Raw genomic sequence first — 26,065 nt, forward strand, 5'->3', positions numbered from 1 at the left:
CTGTATGTTGGTGGTGGTGGAGGCAGGAGTGTGTCTGCAGGGCTACCATTTCTCTGCATGAATTGTCCCTTAAGGCAGAGTTTGGGGGGGTTGGGGACGAGTTGCGCTCTACTCCTCTCAAGATAACAACCAAAGTGTTACCATAATTCAGCTTTTGAAACAAGCCATAGTTTTTAGCACGGTTTGGCACCAAATGGAAACGGAGGTTATTATACTGAACAAAAAATATAAACGCAACAAGATTTTAATAAGTTACGGTTCATATAAGTCAATTGAAATATATTCATTAGGCCCTGATTTATGGATTTCACATGACTGGGAACACAGATATTGCATCTGTTGTTCACCCAAAAATGTTTTAAAGTAAGATGGCACTTACAGACATGGAAGCTCTGCTTCTAGCTCCTAAGCAACTTTGCAGACAAGCATTTCGCATCTGCTAAATATGTGTATGCGACCAATAAAATGTGATGTGAATAGTTTTTTTTTGCCTCAGAATGGGCTTCAGGATCTTGTCACGGTATCTCTGTACATTTAAATTGCCATAGATAAAATACAATTGTGTTCGTTGTCCATAGCATAACCCGACCGCCAACATGGGGCCCTCTGTTTAAATCGGTGACATCAGCAATCCGCTCGCCCACACGACGCCATATGTGGTCTGCGAGGCCAGTTGGACGTACTGCTAAATTCTATAAAACGACAGAGGCGGCTTATGGTAGAGAAATTAACATTAAATTCTTTGGCAACAGTCGTGGATATTCTTGCAGTCACCATGCCAATTGCATACTCCCTCAAAACATGAGACATCTGTGGTGTTGTGTTTGTGTGACAAAACTGCACTTTTTAAAGTGGCCTTTTATTGTTCCCAGCACAAGGTGCTGTGTAATGATCATACTGTTTAATGAGCTTCTTGCTATGCCACACCCGTCAGGTGGATGGATTATTTTGTGAGAACTGCTCACTAACAGGGATGATTATCAAATCAAATTTATTTATATACCCCTTCGTACATCAGCTGATATCTCAAAGTGCTGTACAGAAACCCAGCCTAAAACCCCAAACAGCAAGCAATGCAGGTGCTGAAGCATGGTGGCTAAGAAAAACTCCATAGAAAGGCCAAAACCTAGGAAGAAACCTAGAGAGGAACCAGGCTATGTGGGGTGGCCAGTCCTCTTCTGGCTGTGCCGGGTGGAGATTAATGACAGAACATTGCCAAGATGTTCAAATGCTCATAAATGACCAGCATGGTCAAATAATAATAATCACAGGCAGAACAGTTGAAACTGGAGCAGCAGCACGGCCAGGTGGACTGGGGACAGCAAGGAGTCATCATGTCAGGTAGTCCTGAGGCATGGTCCTAGGGCTCAGGTCCTCCGAGAGAGAGAAAGAAAGAAGAATTAGAGATAGCATACTTAAATTCACACAGGACACCAGATAGGACAGGAGAAGTACTCCAGATATAACAAACTGACCCTAGCCCCCCGACACATAAACTACTGCAGCATAAATACTGGAGGCTGAGACAGGAGGGGTCAGGAGACACTGTGGCCCCATCCGATGACACCACCGGACAGGGCCAAACAGGAAGGATATAACCCCACCCACTTTGCCAAAGCACAGCCCCCACACCACTAGAGGGATATCTTCAACCACCAACTTACCATCCTGAGACAAGGCCGAGTATAGCCCACAAAGATCTCCCCCACGGCACAACCCAAGGGGGGGGGGGGGCGCCAACCCAGACAGGAAGATCACATCAGTGACTCAACCCACTCAAGTGACGCACCCCTCCGAGGGACGGTATGAAAGAGCCCTAGTAAGCCAGTGACTCAGCCCCTGTAATAGGGTTAGAGGCAGAGAATCCCAGTGGAAAGAGGGGAACTGGCCAGGCAGAGACAGCAAGGGCAGTTCTTGCTCCAGAGCCTTTCCGTTCACCTTCACACTCCTGGGCCAGACTACACTCAATCATATGACCCACTGAAGAAATGAGTCTTCAGTAAAGACTTAAAGGTTGAGACCGAGTTTGTGTCTCTCACAGGGGTAGGCAGACCATTCCATAAAAATGGAGCTCTATAGGAGAAAGCCCTGCCTCCAGCTGTTTGCTTAGAAATTCTAGGGACAATTAGGAGGCCTGCGTCTTGTGACCGTAGCGTACGTGTAGGTATGTACGGCAGGACCAAATCAGAGAGATAGGTAGGAGCAAGCCCATGTAATGCGTTGTAGGTTAGCAGTAAAAACCTTGAAATCAGCCCTTGCCTTGACAGGAAGCCAGTGTAGGGAGGCAAGCACTGGAGTAATATGATCACATTTTTTGGTTCTAGTCAGAATTCTAGCAGCCGTGTTTAGCACTAACTGGAGTTTATTTAGTGCTTTATCCGGGTAGCCGGAAAGTAGAGCATTGCGGTAGTCTAACCTAGAAGTGGCAAAAGCATGGATTGATTTTTCTGCATCATTGTGACAGAAAGTTTCTGATTTTTGCAATGTTACGTGGATGGAAAAAAGCTGTCCTCGAAACAGTCTTGATATGTTCTTCAAAAGAGAGATCAGGGTCCAGAGTAACGCCGAGGTCCTTCACAGTTTTATTTGAGACGACTGTACAACCATTAAGATTAATTGTCAGATTCAACAGAAGACCTCTTTGTTTCTTGGGACCTAGAACAAGCATCTCTGTTTTGTCCGAGTTTAAAAGTAGAACGTTTGCAGCCATCCACTTCCTTATGTCTGAAACGCATGCTTCTAGCGAGGGCAATTTTGGGGCTTCTCCATGTTTCATTGAAATGTTCAGCTGTGTGTCATCATTATCAAATTTTTGCACAACATTTTAGAGAAATAAGCTTTTTGTGCAACATTTCTGGGATCTTTTATTTCAGTTCATGAAACCAACACTTTATGTTTATATTTTTGGTCTATGGTTGGCCTGTACCACAGTCGTCATGACATCATCCCACCTCTGTTGTCAGTGTAGTAATCTCATCACTAAAATCAACTAGATTTTAATCTGTCACAATAGAATGCCAGTGTAGCAAGCAAGAGTGCACCAGACATTTTTACATTTTAGTCATTTAGCAGACACTCTTATCCAGAGCGACTTACAGTAGTGAGTGCATATATTTTTCATACTGGTCCCCCATGGGAATAGAACCCACAACCCTGGCATTGCAAATGCCATGCTCTCCCAAGCGAGCCACACGGAACTTAAAAGTCCTCTCAAACATAAATCAGGATTTTCTTGTGGACTCTCAACTTGACTTCCAGTTCAAATGTATGCAGCTCACTCATCAATTAAAAAAATATATGTTCAATCCCTTATGTAGGTATAGTAGGCAGTGCATTGCATAGGTAAATGGAACATGACAAAGTAGCACTTGACACAAACAGCACCACTTGTATTTTTTGGTATTTTATAAGTCTGTAAGAGTTTTATCTTTTTACAAAATGAAGAAAAAACAAAATGTAAAAAAACAAACACTTCGCAATTCTCTTGGAGAACGCCCTGTTGTGTGTGTGCGCATTTCACATGGGCCGGCACACAATCTCAAATGCCACACAATACTGCTGTCTTCTTGGCCTTCGGTGATAGAGGGAGGGATGGAGAGGGGATGGAGAGGGGGAACGGGAAGGCAAGAGGGGGAGTCTAACTACACCTGGGAATCCAATAGTATTTATTTTCTTTCAACTACTTTAGCTGCACTTGTTTCAGCTTACCTGGCGCAACAGTCCCAAACGTGCAAACCCTGCTTATCTGGAGCTCCTGGCAGGATCAACCAAAATGCTCAAAGTATTCGAAAGAAAGCAAATAGCATTTGAGCCCAAGTTTGTCTCTAGCATAGAAGAAATATAATTTTAAATACATTAGTGAAGAGGGGGAACAGAGGGACAAAGCAGAGGTGTGGTAGGGGTACAGTACTGCGCGTCTGCCTGACATGCCTAGTCCATCTCCTCAGCTGTCTTGTGCATCACATCAGCCTTTAATCTTTTCCTCCCTCCACAAGTCTCCTCAATCCTTTCCCTTTACAGATTGGTTGCTGAGGGCAGAGGGTTGCTCAAGGCAGCTGTTGGCATGGCGATTCAGGAAGGCAGCCTCAGGGTTCCTTTGCCCAGCAGGAACTGCAGAATGCGGTCGACCAGCAGGGCAGCGACAAAGTCAACCACCAGGATGCGGGCAATGACTAGCTTGAACTGCAGGGGAAAAAACACATAGATAATAATAATTTATACATCCTTTTGCGCCAGTTTCCTACACAGATTAAGTCTAGTCCTGGACTAAAAAGCAGTTAAATGGAGAACTTCCAAACATGTTACTTCATTATAAAAAGGTTCATACAAGCTTTTAACAAGTTATAAAGCAATCACACAAAATGTGTGTGAAAGTACAGATGTTGGATCCTAATTTGACCCATTTCATTGCAGAAGGAAAATAATCAAGTGTTTGATTATGTTTGAATGTTTGAAGAAATATTTAGAATCACCGCAAGGAGGCAGCTGGAAGCGGTGTTTATGTACAATGCAATAGAGTACCTACAATGTACCTTAGCCTGCAGGTCCAATGTGTGCCAGTTCAAGTAGCCTATGCAGGCTACAGCGCGTCTCGTGTGAATTCTTATGTGGATTATAAAACATTGACATATTTGTAGGGGGTATATGTATTTTTCATTAGGGAAAATCCTTTTTTTATAAATTGTTTTAATATAAGTTAAAATGTTTTGCAATAGGCAAAATCAATTATTGGTGGCATCAGTGCCTGTGTGGTCCAGCGTCTACAGCCGCTGACCCCGGGACATATATGCCTGTGTCGGCATTGGTTCAAATCCATCCCACTGCCTCTTCAATAAAAGCAAAACAATTATGAAAGGAGTGGGATTGCCCCACTCTTTAAAAAATACCTTTAAGAAATAATAAATCGGACAAATAACAATTAGATTGTGAGCGCACATCCAACATAAAACATAATTATAAATAACACAAGGTATGCTAAATTGATTAATAGAAAATGCACAGACCTAGCAAGTAACAATAGACTGTGAAACAAACCAGTAGATATTATTACTGCATTGTCGGAACTAGAAGCACAAGCATTTCGCTACACTCGCATTAAGATCTGCTAACCATGTGTATGTGACAAATACAATTTGATTTGATTTGATGAGCCTATTATCGGTTTTCACACCTTTCATTATGTGACAATGGATAGGCTAATGGTTAGCCTACAGAATATGAACAAATATAGCCCCACTGGTCTGAAAAACTCGACTGCTCCCGCAAGGAGAAAGAGAACTGCTGCTTTTCAGTAACATAACTACTATAAATCACAAAGCTCATTTGAATTTCCTAATGAGCAGGACATTTATGTGATCAAATTAAGATCCAATATCTGTATAATATATGCTGACCTCTGTTGGTATATCTACAAGAGCAAACTGCTCGTTGAATTCAGGCGAGGATCCTGAGAGAAGGCCCACGATTGCCAGACCTGAAAGGGCGATACTCCATAGCAGCGGCCTGTTCTCACTCAGAGACTCCATGAAAGGATGACCCTAGAAAAACACACAGTATTAGTGGAATACATGTTATTCAATGATGGCTAGGTACTGCATAAAATGGGGCACATTTTTTATTAGGTATCACTTAATGAAGCCTTCATAAATATTTTATATGCAAAGAAAGGCCTTATAAGGGATCATGAAGGCTACATTAAACCTAAGACATGGAGGAGGAAGAGCAGTACCTTGTAGTTAATGGCAAAGGTAGCCATCTGCATGGCCATAGACATTATGTACACTGTGCTGTTGATGAGATTGGGCTCAAACTCTTTGTACAGGTCCGCAAACCGCTCCGCCCTAAAAGATAAAGGACAACAGACAGAGGATTATGAGAGGGGATACTTGGACAGGTTGGAAACAAGACAATGTCAATAACTGTAAGGTGAACATGTACAGTTAGTACTGTTTGGGTGCCAATACAGTATCAACAAGTCTGTAGGTATCTATAGTGTGTGTGTGATAGAGAATGTGTGTTTGCATGTATGTGTACCTTGGAGGACTTCTGCTCTGCGCTCCTTTGTACAGGTATACCAGACTACAGAAGTGAACAGCAAACTGCAGCAGTACTGTCAGAACAGTGTACAGGTTGAAGATGTTAGGTAAGGGCCGCTCTTTAGACAGAGTCTTCAGGGGCTGGACAGGACAAGAGAAAAGAGGATGATAACTTAAAAGGGCGCTTTCACATCTCCCCTGTATGATCCATTTCCTGGAGCGTTTGGTGCCCTGAGCCGCACTATAAAGCATGTGTGAAACACAAATTAATCCTGGCAAAAACAAATCCTGGACCTTCGTTTGTAGCGGGTCCAAGATGCAGGACCAGAGTATCAGGAGTCGCATGAAACTTTTTGCCCGTTGTAAACAAGCTAGCTCGCTAACGTCATGTAGAATGTGCGTCTTGCTAATCGCACCCTGAAATAGGCATTTTCAGGTCTTGTGAAAGCAAAACTTATTTTGTAGAATTCTCACACACTCTCCAGGAGAACGTACCAGGGCACCAAATTTAATGTGAAAACCACCTAAGTTGAATTAAAGGCTTAACTTGAAACTACACCTGTTAGCACTAGGTCTACATAATAATACAGTGGGGCAAAAAAGTATTTAGTCAGCCACCAATTGTGCAAGTTCTCCCACTTAAAAAGATGAGGCCTGTAATTTTCATCATAGGTACACTTCAACTATGACAGACAAAATTAGAAGAAAAAAAATCCAGAAAATCACATTGTAGGATTTTTTATGAATTTAAGAACGGTGAGCAAAAATCCCAGAACCACACGGGGGGACCTAGTGAATGACCTGCAGAGAGCTGGGACCAAAGTAACAAAGCCTACCATCAGTAACACACTACGCCGCCAGGGACTAAAATCCTGCAGTGCCAGACGTGTCCCCCTGCTTAAGCCAGTACATGTCCAGGCCCATCTGAAGTTTGCTAGAGAGCATTTGGATGATGCAGAAGAAGATTGGGAGAATGTCATATGGTCAGATGAAACCAAAATGTAACTTTTTGGTAAAAACTCAACTCGTCGTGTTTGGAGAACAAAGATTGCTGAGTTGCATCCAAAGAACACCATACCTACTGTGAAGCATGGGGGTGGAAACATCATGCATTGGGGCTGTTTTTCTGCAAAGGGACCAGGACGACTGATCCGTGTAAAGGAAAGAATGAATGGGGCCATGTATCGTGAGATTTTGAGTGAAAACCTCCTTTCATCAGCAAGGGCATTGAAGATTAAACGTGGCTGGGTCTTTCAGCATGACAATGATCCCAAACACACTGCCCGGGCAACGAAGGAGTGGCTTCGTAAGAAGCATTTCAAGGTCCTGGAGTGGCCTAGCCAGTCTCCAGATCTAAACCCCATAGAAAATCTTTGGAGGGAGTTGAAAGTCCGTGTTGCCCAGCAACAGCCCCAAAACATCACTGCTCTAGAGGAGATCTGCATGGAGGAATGGGCCAAAATACTTTTTTGCCCCACTGTATGGTTTCCTACCAATCACAACTACAGTACATGCATTACATGGATGTCACAGGTTCTTTCGCAATACTATTTCCTCGATTCCTTATGTCCTTTCCTCTTTGAGGAGGCAGGGAGGAGAGGACACAAGGAACTGAAGGAGGAAAAACTATCAAGAGAAAGTACTACAGTGTTTTTTCCGCCATGTGACCTTTCACCTTTGACCTGGAGATGAAGAGAAAGCAGCCAGCCAATAGCAGGCCCTGTAGGGTGGCCTGGAAGTCACTGAACTTGACCCCCTCCAGGTAGAGGACAGACTGGCTGTAGGCCAGCACCAGGGCGTTCAGCGCCAGGATCTTAAACATCTGTAGTGTGGTCACCAGCGTACAGCGGCCCTGCTTTATCACGTGGCAGACTAGGCAGGAGGAGATGATAAAGAGGGAGACTGTGTGTGAGGGAGAGAGACAGTGAGTGAGTGAGTGAGTGAGTGAGTGAGTGAGTGAGTGAGTGAGTGAGTGAGTGAGTGAGTGAGTGAGTGTTAATTTGTGTTTGTATACAGTGTGGATGTAAACAAAAACACACATTTTATCAAATTAAAATAAAAACAATGTGTATGTTCCTCACTGCACTGTATGGAGGATAATTTGTAGGTGAAGGGGGCAGCAATGGAGGCATCTCCCAGTTTCACTACTTGTATCTGATCTTCTTCCAGCTCCCTTAAGACTTGACTAATCCTCTCCTACAACAGAATTAACACCAAATGGTTAACAACACGCACAATCACCTCTCCCTCCCTCCCTACCCCAACACACACACACCACCTTCTGTGCGGCTAGCTGCTCCTCTCTCTGGGCCATAACCCTTTGCCTGGCTGCCCTGGAGGTCAGTTTGACCCCTGAGCTGGTGACCGGAGGTAGGGAGGGTCTGGAGTCGGCTGCTGGGGTCTCCTTCTCTCTGCCCCTCTTCCTCCTCTCAGGCATACGCTCTGGAGCGTTGGCCAACAGAGCCACACCTGATGGGGGGAAAGGAGAGAGAGAGAGAGAGAGAGAGAGAGAGAGAGAGAGAGAGAGAGAGAGAGAGAGAGAGAGAGAGAGAGAGATCACAAAATGACTCACATATAGCGACATTGTTTTTGATAAGAGGATGGTATAAATTTTCCTACTGAGACAATAAATGTTGAATTGAAGGTATCATGGTGTAAGACAGGTGTGTCCGTTAAAGTTGCTGAATATTGTGCACAGCTTTGACATGTCGAGTGACCTCACCAATATGAGAGTGTTTGAGTGCTCCGACGTCATTGGTCCCGTCTCCGCACATTAATGTTGTATAGCCCAATCCTTTAAGACTAGTGATTACAAACTCCTGCAACACAATAAGAATACACACAGTTAGCACAAAACTAGTCTCAAAATGTACCGCCAGTTCATGAGTGTGTTGGTTGTACAAAACCCGAAAAACACTTTCCTAATATTGAGTTGCACCCCCCCATTCTTGATACACACAGGAAACTGCTGAGCATGAAAAACCACAAACGAGTGCGTCTGGCAACTACTAACATACCCCGTTCAAAGGCACTTAAATATTGTGTCATGCCCGTTCACCCTCTGAATGGCACACATACACAATCCATGTCTCAATTGTCTCAAGGCTGAAAAATCCTTATTTAACCTGTCTCCTCCCCTTCATCTACACTCCCCAATAAGGGATCATAGCTTTCAGCTGGATTCACCTGGAAAAGAGCCTGTGTTCATAATGTTTTGTACACTCAAGAATATATGTAGTCTATCTTTTATAATTTAATAAATTCATTACATCAACAAAAATGGAGTAAAATAAGAACAATTGGAATTGAAGGGTAATCAAATCGAACAAAGCTTTATTGATACAAAAATAGAATTCAGTGGTAGTGTCCAAAATTGAAGCCTATTTAATCCCTATACTGTATAGTGCACTACTTTTGACTAGAGTCCTATGGGCCCTGGTCAAAAGTAGTGCACTAGAAAAATAGTAGGGTGCCATTTCTGACTTAGCTAACATCTACATGGAGACAAGAAGACTGACCTTCTGTTTAGGGCTGACCCGTGTGAACACCCGGACATGTGGCAGGAGAGCGTGGAGTAACCGGGTGTCACTGGTCAGTCTGGTTAGCCCCTCCCCCGTCACACACAGATCATACTGATGAACCAACGAGGGTACAGATGGCGGGAGAAGCGGAACACACACACTGCCGTCTATAGACTCCCACTGCCATTCACCTGGAAGGAACAACGGCACAAGTTACCGTATTATAGTGCATTCTTAAAAAAGCGACGCACTACACCTGTGTTAAAAACATACATATTATGTCAAATAGTCTCAAGTACTTAAGGTGCGCCTGATTTGGTTAGCATATTATTCCATTGCACTGGGGCGAAGTAGATCAAGTGCACCTCAAGTATAATATATATGTATTTGACCCAGGTCTACAACACATGCACTGTCCACGATAGATCCCTTCATTACAACAATCACATGGTTATATCATCAGTGCATTAGTCTGTAGATTAGTTTAGTACAGAGCCCTCCAACCATGTTCGGAGAGCTACCATCCTGTCTGTTTTCTGTCCTACCCCATTTGTAACTAACCTGATTCAGCTTATCAACCAGCTATTAGAATCAGGTGCAATAGATTAGGGTTGGAGTGAAAACCGACAGGACGGTTTTCAGATCAAGCATAAATTGGCTCTTAGTGTGCCACATACCCTGGTTGGGTCTGGCCTGCAGTACGAGTGTGTGTTCCTTCTGGATGAAGTGGAGCTCTCTGGCCACATGGCACGCTGTTAGAGGGTTGTCACCTGTTATCATCACCACCTGAGGGAGAGACAGAGGAGAGGAGGGTTATGTGTATGTGTGGTGTGTAGTGTGTGTGTGTGTTTGTGCGCGCCCGACTGAGTGACTGCGTACATGGATGTGCCTGATATTATTGTAATAATTGTAATCTGTGTCAATGTGTGTGAGCGTGCGTGTGCATTTTGAGACAGCCTGCTCACATGATGCGATGCCTCCTGGATCTCTTTAATGACAGCCTTGCTGTCGGTCTTCAGGGGACACGAGACGACCATGAAGCCAGCAAACTGCAGGTCACACTCCAGAGCATCACGAGTCACCTCCCGCACCTATACAGACAGCCACAAAGCACCCAGTCACACAAACAACCAACCCCTTCTGTAAAAGAGAGACACCCTCAACTAACCGCTTGGCTGAGGTTCACGAAAGCCTTGTAGCTAACGTGGTACTTTATTTATCTCGAAGACCCAGAACTACCCCACCCCCTCTCTCGGCTGAGCAGCTGGATTGTTGAGAGTATTGAAATAGCGTGCCATGTTAACTATGAGGCTTTCGGGAAACTCATCCCCTCACACAGAGCAGGGCAGGACCGATAGGTGAGTTAGACAGGACAAGTAGGTGAGATAGGTGAGTTAGAGGGGACAGGGCAAGACTGGTGAGTTAGACAGGACAGGGCAGTTAATTATGTACACCCATCTAGTACAGAATCAGACCCCCCCTTCGCCTCCAGATCAGCCCGAATGGGGAATGGAAATTTTGATAAATTAGTATTAAGGGCCCTAACGTGTGCCAGGAAAACATTCCGCACACCATTACACCATGCCACCAGCCTGTACTGTTGACACAAGGCAGAATGGGGCCATAGATTCATGCTGCTTACACCAAATCCTGACTCTGTTAAAAGAATGGCTGGAAGCCAGAGATTTCTCTGGAGAGACACTGAAAAGATCTTCTTTTGCAAGAAAACAGTGAAGGAGCTGAAGCAAGAAAGAACTTTGGCTAAGAGTGCTTTTACCAAGCAAGCAAACTTCCTTAGCAGAGGTGCACATGACTAAGAGCGAACTGCGAGAGGAGTTCCAGAAGCTCACGTCGGAGGCAAGGAAGGTCAGTGAGACAAATTATGAATACAGGGCTGGACTTCTGGCAGACATTGAAGCTGAAACCGATGAGGGTGAAGAAGCTGACCTGAGCAAGCAGCAGCAGACTGAACTTGAGAAGACATTTCAAGAATGCGAAGTATGATTGGATGAGGTCAGGGGGATGATCCAGTTCAACCTATGGCCTAGATACGGGGAGGACGAGGTGAAGTCTGCAATCAAAGAAGCTGAGACCGCCTGTGATGGAGTTGCTCAAATACCTGTGATTGCTGTAAATAGAGATAGCTTCGAGCTACGGTGGGATGGTGCGAAGGCACAAGTCCAAGATGCAATCACAAGCCTAGCAGAGTGGGAGATGTGGATTCCAGTAGCATAAAAAGAATGGCTGGAAGCCAGAGTAAAGGATCTGAAAGCATTCAGAAACAACCTTGAAGCAAGGAGGGCAGGATTTCTCACAGCGCAAAGAATTGCAGAAGAGGCTAAAGACAGAGGGAGAGTGCCGCAGATGCCCGTGCCAGCTCCACAGCCGACACTGAGAATAAAACCAACCTGTTTACCCAGGTTCAGTGGGTATAAAAGGAATTTCCATCGATGGAGGAGAGACTGGGAGAGTCTACAGAAGCAGGGGGAACCAACAAGCTCAGTCGAAGTAAAGAAGATCCAACTCCTTGACAGTGTAGATGAGAGAATGTGCAGAGACCTCCGTTTGTCTACTGACAATACTGCTGAGGACATGTTCAGGGTGCTTGAGAACAGGTATGGAAACAAGTCTACAATTGCCTTGGAGATAATTGAAGATCTGGAGAAAAATCCTGCTTTAAGAGCAAATCAGCCAAGGAAAGTTATCGACATGATCCAAACTATAGAGAAGGCACTGGATGATCTCACAGAGCTTGGAGGCACAGGAGCCATCAACAACCCTCTAGTGATCAAATCCATAGAAAGCAAGTTCCCTGACAACATCAAGTGAGATTGGCTTGTCTTCATGGTTAACCCGAGGAATAATGTCATGCCGGACAATCACTTTGAGAACCTTCTTAAATTCCTGAAAACACAGGAGGAAATTCTTGAAAAATTAGAGCAGCTGGGAGTGAGTGAAAAGCCAGAAAAGAAATATGCTTGTGTGGAGAGAAAATATGCGTCCACACGTTCCACAAGGAAAGGCGGCTATGTTGTCTGTGGAGATGAAAAGCATAGAGAAAATATTTTATTTTGCAAGCGTTTCAAAGAACTGAAGCCTGTGGAAAAGTTGGATGCTGTAGAAAAGATGGGGGCCTGCAAGAGGTGCTTGGTCTGTCATGGAGAAGATGATGAATGCAAAGACACTTATCTGTGCAGGAAAAGAGACTGTAAGAAAGACCATCATTTATTTCTTTGTCTGAAGGGAGATTTCAAGAGGAGTGACTCAGACAGAAAACAATCCAATGTGAGAAGGTATAGAGGAGCAGGAGGAATTCGTATCTAAGCTCTCCCCAGAGATGGCAGAGAAATTCAAGAAAGCATTCACCAACATCACTGCGAAAACAAACTGTGTCGAAAAGAATCAGCTGGGAGTGACTGAGTCAAGTGCAGTAGAAGAATTGCCAGTTATTCTAATGCTGCTCAAGGTAACTACCAATGCAGGACAAAAAATTGGAACCCTGATCGACTTGGCATCGGACACAAACTACATCACTCACAGAGCTGCCGGAAGATTAAATCTTCGAAGTGAAGACATCACTTTAGTCTTTCATGGAGTCGGAGGAATGGCCATGAAGATTAGAACCAGAAGATATCTCCTCAGAGTGAGGTTCAAAACTCCCATAGGCACGGAAAGAGCTCATGAGCTTATGTGCTATGGTTTGAATGAAATTGCCAACATCCACAGAGTCATCAAACCTGAGCAACTCAAGAAGTTCTTCCCAGAAGTCAATCTAGGATATCTGAGTAGACCAGAGAGTATTGAGCTACTGATAAGCCACCGCGAAGGAGGACTTGCTCTGCAAAGAGTGAAGGTGATTGGAGACCTTGTCTTGTGGGAAGGCCCGCTAGGAAAGACTGTTGGTGGAGCACATCCAGATCCGTTTGAAGAAGTGGATATAGCCGCACACAGGTCTGAAACACACTTTGCTCAATCCATGAGAGCAACCGCTGTCAAGTATCAAGAGATAGCTAAGCTGTTCACAGCTGAAACCAAAGGCACAGTTGCTCGCAGAGAGTTCTTGGATTGGTGGAAATGGGACAGCATTGGAGCAGCTTGCGACCCAAAGTGTGGATGATGCCGGTGCGGCAACTGTCAACCAGGAGGCAAGGAAATTACTCTGAGTGAGGAAAGAGAGCTGGTGATCATAAGGAAAGGCCTCACCTACATCAAAGCAGATGCTCACAGTGATGAACCCCACTGGGACACAAAATACCCCTGGATTCAAGATCCAAGTTCCCTTCCTGACAACAGGAGTGGGGTGGAAGCCACCTTCTTGAGAACAGAAAAGCAACTCAAAAAAGCCAGAGTGGAGAATAGCATACACAGCTCAAGTCCATGAAATGGTGGAGAGAAGAGCAGCGAAGAAACTCACCAAAGAGTTCATTGCCAGCTGGAAGGGGCCAGTATGGTATGTCAGCCACTTGGTGGTGCCAAACCCGCACTCTCTCACAACACCTGTGCGACTGGTATGGAACAGCAGCCAGAAGTTTAGAGGGGTCAGAATGAATGACCTTCTGCTGAAAGGGCCTGATGTCCTCAATCCCATCCGAGCAATACTACCCAGGTTCAGGAGAGGCGTCCATGCGGCGACATTAAGAAAATGTACAATTCTGTGTGGTTGGAAGACCAGGAGATGCACCTCCCCATATTTCTCTGGAGAGACACTGAGGAGGAAGAGATTGAAGAGTATGCGATCACCAGAGTCAACATTAGCGATCGACCAGCAGGGTGCATTGCGCAATTGGCTATGAGAGAGACAGCCAAACTGCCCATGTTTGCTCACCTGGAGGAGGAACGTAGGATCCTTGAAGAGGATACCTATGTCGATGACATCCTGACTTCCCATAATGACTTCTTCCTCAAGCCCTGGGTCCGGTCAGATCAAAGTGGAAGGCAGGAGATCATACCAGGAGAACAAGGAGTGCAGTCAAGCACAGCACTCGTTCTCCCAAACCAAATGAGGGAAGGAGATAATAAAGCCCTTGGAGTTGGATACCTTGTTGAGGAGGATAAACTGTACCTCATGACTTCAATCCATTTCTCAAAGAGGAAAAAGAAAATGAGTCGGCCAAAATCTCCTTGATGAAGAGGTGAGAGGGAAAACTCCAAACCCCACTGACGAGAAGAGAACTGCTGAGCCAGGTAGCTAGCCTGTAAGACCCAATAGGCCTCGTCACACCTGCCAAACAAAAGGGCGCCATTCTTGTTAGAAAGGCGTTTCAGGAAGCTGGAGGCAAAACTCTGACCCGAGACACTTGGGACAAACCTTTGTCTGAAAATTTGAGGGAAGAAGCCATCCAATTCTTTGAGGAATACACACGTCTTGGCCAAATCACCTTTCACAGAAGCCTCACACCAGTCAACTGGATTGGAAAACCTTGGGGAATAACATTCTCTGATGGAAGTGACAAGACCTATGGAGCCGTAGTGTACTTAAGATGGGAGACCCAGCAAGGCATCAAAGTCAGACTGGTTGAATCCAAAGCAAAGCTCACACCATTGGACCAAAAGGGAGAACCAGTAAAAGCTGAAATCTGCAGTGCAGCACGACTTCGAAAGTACGTTGAAAAGCACAGTCGAATAGAAATTGAACGATGGCTCCATCTACTGGACAGTCAAACTGTGTTGGGAGCAATCCAGAGAGACAGCTATGGATATCAAACTTTCTTTGCGAATAGAGTTGGAGAGATCCATAAATCCACATCCGTAGAAGACTGCCTCTTATTTTTAGGTGATAGAAGTGGTCATCTGCTGCAACCGCCCATCCGTGACAAGGATTAACGAGTTGTGCGTCCTGAGATGCCGTTCTACACACCACTGTTGCACTGCGCCGTTATTTGCCTGTTTGTGGCCCACCTGATAGTTAGCAAGATAATTGCCATTCTCCTTCAACCACTCTCATGATCGAGCTCGTTTCGACCACAGGACTGCCGCTAATTGGATGTTTTTTGTTTGTCACACCATTCTCGGTAAACCATATACACTGTCATGCATGAAAAGGCCAGGAGGGCGGTCGTGACTGAGATAATGGATCCGGTGCACTTGGCACCGCCGATCAGACCACGCTTAAAGTCGTTTAGGTCACTCGTTTTGCCCATTCCAACGTTCAATCGAACAGTAACTAAACGCCTCGAAGCCCGTCTGCCTGCTTTATATAACGATCTATTTTCGTGAACAGGGTGGTGTACCTAATAAATGTTTATTTTATGAAAAAAATATGACTAACAACAACAAAATGTAACAATTTTTGACGAAGGGATCCGTGGAATAAGTATGGAGAGTGCAATACAATACAATGTAATATTATTCATCCACTATTTGTTCTTAAACATGGGCAACATGGGCCTGGGAGGCTAACAGGGATATTGGTATCCTCAGTACTCACTCAATACTTTTTTTATTCCCCCAAATGTATTATTATTATTATTGTTTTTTTACACAAGTGCACTGTCATTTAATCCTTAAAATTGCTACGTTTTTCTCTCTGCCCCATGGAAAAATATGTAGCGTTGCAGGATATTAGCTTTAAAGCTGCAACAACAACAATTGTCTCTGCCACATGACAAAATGTGTAGCGTTGCAGGATTTTAGCTTTAAAGCTGCAACAACAACAATTATCTCTGCCACATGACAAAATGTGTAGCGTTGCAGGATATTAGCTTTAAAGCTGCAACAACAACAATTATCTCTGCCACATGACAAAATATGTAGCGTTGCAGGATATTAGCTTTAAAGCTGCAACAACAACAATTATCTCTGCCACATGACAAAATGTGTAGAATTGCAGGAAATTTACTTGAAAACGAACGTTTTCTCTCCGATGCTAAGAGGCAGGTCTTCAAGGGCCCAAGATTTGGTTCGTCCAGCCATATAATACTGAAGTCATAGTAAAACTCATTGTATGCTATTTTTTATCTCACGTGAGTTGTGTTCTGATTATGATGGGGCTCCTGATGAATTTGCTATCACAAAAGGGGTCCCCGGCCGCAAAAAGTTTGAGAAACCCTGAGTTAGATAGGACAGGACAGGTAGGTGAATTAAACAGGACAGGTAGAGTTACCTGTTGGTGGCTAAGGTGTCCGATCTCTCTGTATCCCAAGGCCAGAACCCTGGCCCCTTCTCGGGACATCTCCCTGTGCACCTGATCATAGCTGGCTGGGCACTCTGAGAACTATAGAAACAAACAAATGGTTAGAACAATGATAATGACACAAAGAAAGTGTAATAAGCAGGTTGTAACTGCAGCAGTGATGTATCTACTCAACACTGAGATGATAAAGTGGTGATCCGAACTGACCTAAGACAGGGACATTTTTTACTAGGATTAAATGTCAGGAATTGTGAAAAACTGAGTTTAAATGTATTTGGGTAAGGTGTATGTAAACTTCCGACTTCAACTGTATATTCAATTATACATTTAAAATGTTAGTATTCTATTAAAAACAATGATTTTTACCATGTCCCTGAGTGTCTCTGGAGCTCCTTTGACAGTGGAGACAAAGCAGAGGTCAGTGGAGCCCGGCTTCTCATAGGAGGCGAGGACGGACATCCTCTTCAGAGCACTGGCAAAGTGGAACCGCAGGTGGATCTTCAGGCCTGGGGTCTTTATACTGTGAGCAAACACCTTTTCATCTACACCACACAGAGAGAGAGGGACAGAAGGGTAGAGATGATGCAAACATATGGAGACACACACACACTCTCACTTCTGGTGTACAAAGGAGACAGAGCAGAAATCCTGAGATACACACGTGTGCGCGCGCACACACACACACACAACCTTTAGTGAGGATCCAGTCAGCAGCAGTGAGCATGGCCTTCTCCAGGGGGTCGCCTACCAGCTGTCCGTCGTCAAGGGTAACCAGTGAGTGACAAGTAGCAACCACCCGATGCGTTTCCACTGGGATCTCTGACACAGGCATCACTTCTTTCCCTTCTCTGGAGGAGTTTAGAAAAAGTTTACAAACAAATGTAAAAACGTACTTCATATTCTTCCAAAGATTTTAATACGATTAATTAATGCTAAAAACGTGTCAGTTTCTCTTTAAATGTCACTCCTCAATATGACAATACTCACAGTATGACACCAGCGCATAAGGGCATTGGTAAACACTTTATACATTATGATGCCATTATGTAGCCTTTAAAATGTCTTAATATCATCAGGTCCAGTCAGTCTTTGGAAAAATTTGCAACAAAGAAATGTATCATACTGAAAAATCTAAAAAAAGAGAGTGTACCTGAGTCCTGCGACCCCCCGCACAACCAGATGGTCGCTGGTCAAGGTGCCCGTCTTGTCAAAGCAGCACACCTCCACCTTGCCTGCAAATGGGATCCTGAAGGGCTCAGTGCAGAACACATCTAAGTAAGGGAGAAGAAAGAAAGGGGTGAGTTAAATAGCAGAACAGCGAGGTGGACTGGCATCATTAAGTACTACAAACATTACTATACCAGTTTCAGAACCACTTTCACAACACATACATCCACATACCACCCCGCCCACACTGCTGACTCACAGAGCTTGGCCAGAGCGATGAGGGATGTGTTGACTGCAAGAGACAATTCTATAGGGAGCTCAGGTGGAACCACGGAGGTCAGGATGAGAGAACACTCCAGGAACAACTTATACCGGTTCCTGCTAGGGTCCTTAGTTCCTGCAGGGGAGAGCACACAGAGACAGTTACACAACTAAACTCAGCAAAAAAAAGAAACGTCCTCTCACTGTCTACTGCGTTTATTTTCATCAAACTTAACATGTGTAAATATTTGTATGAACATAAGACTCAACAACTGAGACAAACTGATCAAGTTCCACAGACATGTGACTAACAGAAATGGCATTATGTGTTCTTAAACAAAGGGGTGTTCAAAATCAAAAGCAACAGTCAGTATCTGGTGTGGCCACCAGCTGCATTAAGTACAGCAGTGCATCTCCTCCTCATGGACTGCACCAGATTTGCCAGTTCTTGCTGTGAGATGTTACCCCACTCTTCCACCAAGGTACCTGCAAGTCCCTGGACATTTCTAGGGGGAATGGCCTTAGCTCTCACCCTCCGATCAAACAGGTCCCAGACGTGCTCAATGGGATTGAGATCCGGGCTCTTCGCTGGCCATGGCAGAACACTGACATTCATGTCTTGCAGGAAATCATGCACAGAACGAGCAGTATGGCTGGTGGCATTGTCATGCTGGAGGGTCATGTCAGGATGAGCCTGCAGTACCACATGAGGGAGGAGGATGTCTTCCCTGTAACGTACAATGTTGAGATTGCCTGCAATAACAACAAGCTCAGTCCGATAATACTGTGACACACCACCCCAGACCATGACGGACCCTCCACCTCCAAATCGATCCAGCTCTAGAGTACAGGCCTCGGTGTAACGCTCATTCCGTCGACGCTAAACGCGAATCCGACCATCACCCCTGGTGAGACAAAACCATCAGTGAAGAGCACTTTTTGCCAGTCCTGTCTGGTCCAGCGGCAGTAGGTTTGAGCCCATAGGCGACGTTGTTGCCAGTGATGTCTGGTGAGGACCTGCCTTACAACAGGCCTACAAGCCCTCTCTCAGCCTATTGCGGACAGTCTGAGCACTGATGGAGGGATTGTGCGTTCCTTGTGTAACTCAGGCAGTTGTTGTTGCCACCCTGTACCTGTCCCGCAGGTATGATGTTCAGCTGTACCGATCCTTTGCAAGTGTTGTTAAACGTGGTCTGCCACGGCGAGGACGATCAGCTCTCCGTCCTACCTCCCTGTAGCGTGGTCTTAGGCGTCTCACAGTACTGACATTGCAATTTATTGCCCTGGACACATCTGCAGTCCTCATGCCTCCTTGCAGCATGACTAAGGCACGTTCACGCAGATGAGCAGGGACCCTGGGTATCTTTCTTTTGGTGATTTTCAGAATCAGTAGAAACGCCTCTTTATAGTGTCCTAAGTTTTCATAACTGTGACCTTAATTGCCTACCGTCTGTAAACTCTTAGTGTCTTAAAGACTGTTCCAAAAGTGCATGTTCATTAATTGTTTCTGGTTCAATGAACAAGCATGGGAAACAGTTGTTTAAACCCTTTACAATGAAGATCTGTGAAGTTATTTGGATTTTTACGAATTATCTTTGAAAGACAGGGTCCTGAAAAAGGGACGTTTCTTTTTTTGCTGAGTTTTTAGTAATAGTTACTCACACAGAGAAAGCTATGCAGTATGTTTGCACACATGCCTGTAAGTTGCTTTGGATAAAAGCATCTGCTAAATGGCATATATTGTTATTATTATTAATAATAATAAAAAATACAGTTATACTGCAGCTCTCTCCTGACCTCAGGGCCTATTTCAACAACTTGTTTTATAACATTTTATAAAGGAGGAATTTGTGTTTAATAGGTCACGTTTGTTTTTTTTGTGAATAGGGCCCTTCGGCACGACTGTCAATGTTCAGTAAAAATGTTAATTGAATAAAATATTATCTCCTTAAATTGTCTCTTGGCTAATAAACTACTGCCAAGATATAAACAAACTGTATAATGGAGAAATGCTCTAAGTAGGACCAACTGTACTTCTGCCTCTGCATTGCTTGTTCCATGGGGTTTTAGAATGGGTATCTGTGAAGAACTTTGTGACAACTGTTGAAGTAAAAAGGGCTTTATAAAACACATTTAATTGATTAATTTTGTTGCGTTGTTCACTGCATCCCTCACCTTCCACCCACACATAGCCAGCAGCAGCGATGGCAAACACCAGGAGGAAGAGGATGAAGATGAATGTTTCCAAGTTGTTGGCTGTCACCCTCTTCACTCCAAACAAGATGGTCCTCAGCAGTTTACCCTGTAGACAGGCGTGGTTAACAACACTAGGGTTGTATTCATTACTGAACACCGTAGCAAAACATTTTACAACAGAAAATTAAAACAAGCGGTTCTTATTGGACAAGTTCGGTAGTCAAGGGCAGCAGCCCCTCACCTGAGAGGTATAGAATCCGGTTCTCAACACATAAGCCACACAGCCATTGTCCACAGCTGCAGAAAAATGAAAAAGAAGAAAAACAAACTATTATAATTTGCTCATAGTGAGACAAGATAGATACAAGGGCAGATTCAATCCATCTATTCTGAGGCTGAGGGAGATGACAGTTGAAACATAACTGATCTAAAATATAGATTTGTTTTTATATTGATAAGGGATAAATAAATATAGATTTAAATTGCTTTATAATTAGAATTGTTAATCTCAAGGTGCAAAAAATGCAGGACATTTCTGCCTTATAAGTGAATAATATAATAAACAGTAGGTAGGAACTGACGTTTGAGTCCTACAGTGGCACGGAGCGGGGGGCTGTGCTGTACCACCTTGGTCCCACCAGAGATTATGTGGAGGCGGGCATCACCCTGGAGGTCCAATACCCTCTCTGGGTCCAGATCCTCCACCGGCTCCTGAACACACAACATGGTGGAACATCAAATTAAAAACGTATTTTAAAGGATAAATAGAGCCTATGATTTAGAAAGCATATGATTTTGCTAAATGATTTGTGGAGCATGTTTGATATTCTATGCTTATGAAGTCTTTATGAATGATCTATAGTAACATTCCCATTGTTTTGACAATCTACAGTGATCATCCTTGAGAAGTTTCTACAACTTGGAGTCCACCAAATTCAATTGATTGGACATGATTTGGAAAGGCACAAACCTGTCTACATAAGGTCCCACAACTGACAGTGCATGTCAGAGCAAAAACCAAGCTATGAGGTCAAAAAAAATTGTCCGCAGAGCTCTGATTGTGTCGAGGCACAGATCTGGGGAAGGGTACCAAAACATTTCTGCAGCATGAAGGTCCCCAAGAACACAGTGGCCTCCATCATTCTTAAAAAGAAGAAGTTTGGAACCACCAGGACTCTTCCAAGAGCTAGCCGGCCAGCCAAACTGAGCAATCGGGGGAGAAGGGCCGTAGTCAGGGAGGTGGCCAAGAACCGGATGGTCACTGACAGAGCTCTAAAGTTCCTCTGTGGAGATGGGAGAACCTTCCAGAAGGACAAGCATCTCTGTAGCACTCCACCAATCAGGCCTTTATGGTAGAGTGACCAGACAGAAACCACTCCTCAGTAAAAGGCACATGACAGCATGCTTGGAGTATGCTAAAAGGCACCTTAAGACTCTCAGACCATGAGAAACAAGATTCTCTGGTCTGATGAAACGAAGATTGAACTCTTCGGCCTGAATGCCAAATGTCACGTCTGGAGGAAACCTGGCACCATCCCTACGGTGAAGCATGGTGGTGGCAGCATCATGCTGTGGGGATGTTTTTCAGCAGCAGGGACTGGGAGACTAGTCAGGATCAGGGAAAGATGAACAGAGCAAAATACAGAGAGATCCTTGACGAAGAGCGCTCTGGAGCGCTCAAGACCTCAGACTGGGGCGAAGGTTCACCATCCAACAGGACAACAACCCTCAGCACACTGCCAAGACAATGCAGGAGGGGCTTCGAGACAAGTCCCTGAATGTCGTTGAGTGGCCCAGCAAAAGCCCGGACTTGAACCCAATCGAACATCTCTGGAGAGACCTGAAAATAACTATGCAGCAACGCTGCCTATTCAACCCGAGTTTGAGAGGATCAGCAAAGAAGAATGGGAGAAACTCCCCAAATACAGATGTGCCAAGATTGTAGCATCATACCCAAGAATACTTGAAGTACTGAGTAATGGGTCTGAATACTTATGTATATATGCCATTTAGCAGACGCTTTTATCCAAAGCGACTTACAGTCATGTGTGCATACATTCTACGTATGGGTGGTCCCGGGGATCGAACCCACTACCCTGGCGTTACAAGCGCCATGCTCTACCAACTGAGCTACAGAAGGACCACTATTATGTAAATGTGATACATTTTGTATTTTTTAAATAAATTTGCAAACATTTCTAAAAGCCTGTTTTTGCATTGTCATTATGGGGTATTGTGTGTAGATTGATGAGGAAAAAACAATTTACATCAATTTTAGAATAAGGCTGTGTAACGCAACAAAATGTGGAAAAAGTCTGAATACTTTCCAGAGGCACTGTATAATGTCCAGATAGACTGCATTGTTTTACATGGTTGTTATCTAGTATAGGACAGGTTTCCCGTATGTCTGACCTTCATCTGAGGAACTGACTCTCCCGTCAGCATGGCCTCGTCCACGATGCAGCGCCCTCTCAGCAGAAGCACGTCACATGGAACCAAGTTCTCCTGGGGAGAGCGGCCTGGGGGGGTGGAGAGAAAGACAGATATATACTGTGTCAAACCAACGTGAGAATGCTGTTCATTGACTACAGCTCAGCGTTCAGCACCATGGTATCCTCAAAGCTCATCACTAAACTAAGGTCCCTGGGACTGAACACCTCCCTCTGCAACTGGATCCTGGACTTCCTGACGGGCCGCCGCCAGGTGGTGAGGGTAGGCGACAACACATCAGCCATGCTGACCCTCAACATGGGGGCCCCTCAGAGGTGCATGCTTAGTCCCCTCATGTACTGACTGTTCACACGTTAAGTTTTCCAGACGATACAGCGGTGGTATGCCTTATCACCGACGAAGATGAGACAGATTATAGAGAGGAGGTCAGAGACCTGGCAGTGTGGTGCCAGGACAACAAGTTCTCCCTCAAAGTCAGTAAGACAAAAGGAGCTTATCGTGGACTACAGGAAACGGAGGACCAAGCACACACCCGTTCACATCGACGGAGATGGACCCTACTGAGTGCGGGGAGGACGGTGGTCAACACTTCCGGGGAAAGAAAGACTGAGAGCATCAGTGCTGGAAGAAGGAACAAATGCAAATGATTGAGAAAGCGTTGTCGCCACACAATTGACTGTGACTTCATTGTGCCAATACTAGATATGTTTATTTATATTTACTTAGTTTTAACTGTTAGTTTGTTTTGCCAATATCTCATTTGTTGTCAAGTTAAGGTTTCTTTTATTTTCAAATATCAGTTTTACATTATGCCTCTAATTCCAGTTTGTACATAATGTTGCCAGGTGTCTCTGTCATACCTATCATGCTAACACTTCGCCCAACCCACCCCCTTTTAAAAATATATATATATATTATATATTGGTTGAGAGTTCCTCGGTGTCCACATCACTAAGGGTATATCATGGTCCAAACACACCAACACAGTCATGAAGAGGGCAAAACAACGTCTCCTCCCCCTCAGGAGCTGAAAAGATTTGGCATGGGCTAAATCATTGCGCACCAGTGACTCCTGACGCGGGCCGGGCTCTGTGCGCGCTAACCAAGGTTGCCAGGTGCACGGTGTTTCCTCCCACACATTGGTGCGGCTGGCTTCCGGGTTGGATGGCGCTGTGTTAAGAAGCAGTGCGGCTTGGTTGGGTTGTGTATCGGAGGACGCATGACTTTCAACCTTCGTCTCTCCCGAAACCGTACGGGAGTTGTACGGGAGTTGTAGCGATGAGACAAGATAGTAGCTACTAAACAATTGGATACCATGAAATTGAGGAGAAAACATGGTAAAATGTTTAATACCAACAGGGCCCTGAAAAGCTTCTATTCTCAAACCATAAGACTTCTAAAAAAAGACTGACTATGCACATACACTGGACTCTACCCACACACTCACACATACTTACACCAACATAACATATGCCCAAACACACATTACACACACTTTCAAACTCACCACATACACTACCGGTCAAAAGTTTAAGAACACTTACTCATTCAAGGGTTTTTCTTTATTTTGGACTATTTTCTACATTGTAGAATAATAGTGAAGACGTCAAAACTATGAAATAACACATATGGAATCATGTAGTAACCAAAAATAGTGTTAAATAAAATATATTTTGATTTGTTTTTGAGATTCTTCAAATAGCCACCCTTTGCATTGATGACAGCTTTGCACACTCTCGGCATTCTCTCAACCAGCTTCACCTGGAATGCTTTTCCAACAGTCTTGGAGTTCCCACATATGCTGAGCACTTGTTGGCTGCTTTTCCTTCAATGCGGTCCGACTCATCCCAAACCATCTCAATTGGGTTGAGGTAAGGGGATTGTGGAGGCCAGGTCATCTCATGCAGCACTCCATCACTCTCCATTTTGGTAAAATATACCTTATTTGTCATTGTCTTGTTGAAAAACAAATGATAGTCCCACTAAGCGCAAACCAGATGGTATGGTGTATTGCTGCAGAATGCAGGGAGGAGGAGGTGGTGTGGGGGTGCTTTGCTGGTTAAGGGTGCCTTGAATTCTATATAAATCAATGACAGTGTCACCAGCAAAGCACCCCCACACCTCCTCCTCCATGCTTTACGGTGGGAAATACACAAGCGGAGATCATCCGTTCACCCACACCTCGTATCACAAAGACACGGCGGTTGAGACCAAAAATCTCCAATTTGGACTCCAGACCAAATTTCCACCAGTCTAATATTCTTTGCTCGTGTTTCTTGGCCCAAGCAAGTCTCTTCTTCTTATTGGTGTCCTTCAGTAGTGGTTTCTTTGAAGCAATTCGACCATGAAGGCCTGATTCACAGTCTCCTCTGAAGAATTGATGTTGAGATATGTCTGTTACTTGAACTCTGAAGCATTTACTTGGGCTGCAATTTCTGAGGTTGGTAACTCTAATGAACTTATCCTCTGCAGCAGAGGTAACTATGGGTCTTCCTTCCCTGCGGCGGTATAGGGCTATCTTCTGTACAGTGAGGGAAAAAAGTATTTGAAACAGTGAGAGACAGAATATCAACAAAAAAATCATGAAAAACGCATGTCAAAAATGTTATAAATTGATTTGCATTTTAATGAGGGTATTTGACCCCTCTGCAAAACATGACTTAGTACTTGGTGGCAAAACCCTTGTTAGCAATCACAGAGGTCAGACGTTTCTTGTAGTTGGCCACCAGGTTTGCACACATCTCATGAGGGATTTTGTCCCACTCCTCTTTGCAGATCTTCTCCAAGTCATTAAGGTTTCGAGGCTGACGTTTGGCAACTCAAACCTTCAGCTCCCTCCACAGATTTTCTATGGGATTAAGGTCTGGAGACTGGCTAGGCCACTCCAGGACCTTAATGTGCTTTTTCTTGAGCCACTCCTTTGTTGCCTTGGCCATGTGTTTTGGGTCATTGTCATGCTGGAATACCCATTTTCAATACCCTGGCTGAGGGATGGAGGTTTTCACCCAAGATTTGACGGTACATGGCCCCGTCCATCGTCCCTTTGATGTGATGAAGTTGTCCTGTCCCCTTAGCAGAAAAACACCCACAAAGCATAATGTTTCCACCTCCATGTTTGACGGTGGGGATGGTTTCTTGGGGTCATAGGCAGCATTCCTCCTCCTCCAAACACGGCAAGTTGAGTTGATGCCAAAGAACTCCATTTTGGTCTCATCTAACCACAACACTTTCACCCTGTTGTCCTCGGGAATCATTCAGATGTTCATTGGCAAACTTCTGACAGGCATGTATTTGTGCTTTCT

General features: G+C 44.5%; 1 protein-coding gene across 2 annotated transcripts in view; it reads right to left on the reverse strand.

Moving 5' to 3' along the window:
* Window positions 1-3,387: 3,387 nt before the first annotated feature.
* LOC118365086 (endoplasmic reticulum transmembrane helix translocase-like) overlaps window positions 3,388-26,065 on the reverse strand; it is a 35,941-nt gene continuing 13,263 nt past the window's right edge. The window contains exons 6-25 of one of the 2 annotated variants that reach the window (XM_035747027.2): window positions 22,725-22,831; window positions 20,894-21,023; window positions 20,554-20,609; window positions 20,292-20,418; window positions 18,115-18,252; window positions 17,839-17,959; window positions 17,379-17,536; window positions 17,055-17,230; window positions 16,659-16,769; window positions 10,522-10,647; window positions 10,234-10,342; window positions 9,554-9,747; window positions 8,758-8,854; window positions 8,314-8,504; window positions 8,117-8,231; window positions 7,711-7,907; window positions 6,034-6,176; window positions 5,729-5,840; window positions 5,394-5,537; window positions 3,388-4,182 (exon numbers count right to left, since the gene is read on the reverse strand). In XM_035747027.2, coding sequence (XP_035602920.1) covers window positions 4,072-4,182; window positions 5,394-5,537; window positions 5,729-5,840; window positions 6,034-6,176; window positions 7,711-7,907; window positions 8,117-8,231; window positions 8,314-8,504; window positions 8,758-8,854; window positions 9,554-9,747; window positions 10,234-10,342; window positions 10,522-10,647; window positions 16,659-16,769; window positions 17,055-17,230; window positions 17,379-17,536; window positions 17,839-17,959; window positions 18,115-18,252; window positions 20,292-20,418; window positions 20,554-20,609; window positions 20,894-21,023; window positions 22,725-22,831 — 2,663 coding nt within the window. In that variant the 3' untranslated portion in view covers window positions 3,388-4,071. Of the gene's footprint in view, window positions 4,183-5,393; window positions 5,538-5,728; window positions 5,841-6,033; window positions 6,177-7,710; window positions 7,938-8,116; window positions 8,232-8,313; window positions 8,505-8,757; window positions 8,855-9,553; window positions 9,748-10,233; window positions 10,343-10,521; window positions 10,648-16,658; window positions 16,770-17,054; window positions 17,231-17,378; window positions 17,537-17,838; window positions 17,960-18,114; window positions 18,253-20,291; window positions 20,419-20,553; window positions 20,610-20,893; window positions 21,024-22,724; window positions 22,832-26,065 lie in introns of both variants that reach the window. The other variant, XM_035747025.2, reaches the window with a different exon arrangement.

Source organism: Oncorhynchus keta, chromosome 32, assembly GCF_023373465.1.
Source record: "Oncorhynchus keta strain PuntledgeMale-10-30-2019 chromosome 32, Oket_V2, whole genome shotgun sequence".
Taxonomy (NCBI): Eukaryota; Metazoa; Chordata; class Actinopteri; order Salmoniformes; family Salmonidae; genus Oncorhynchus; species Oncorhynchus keta.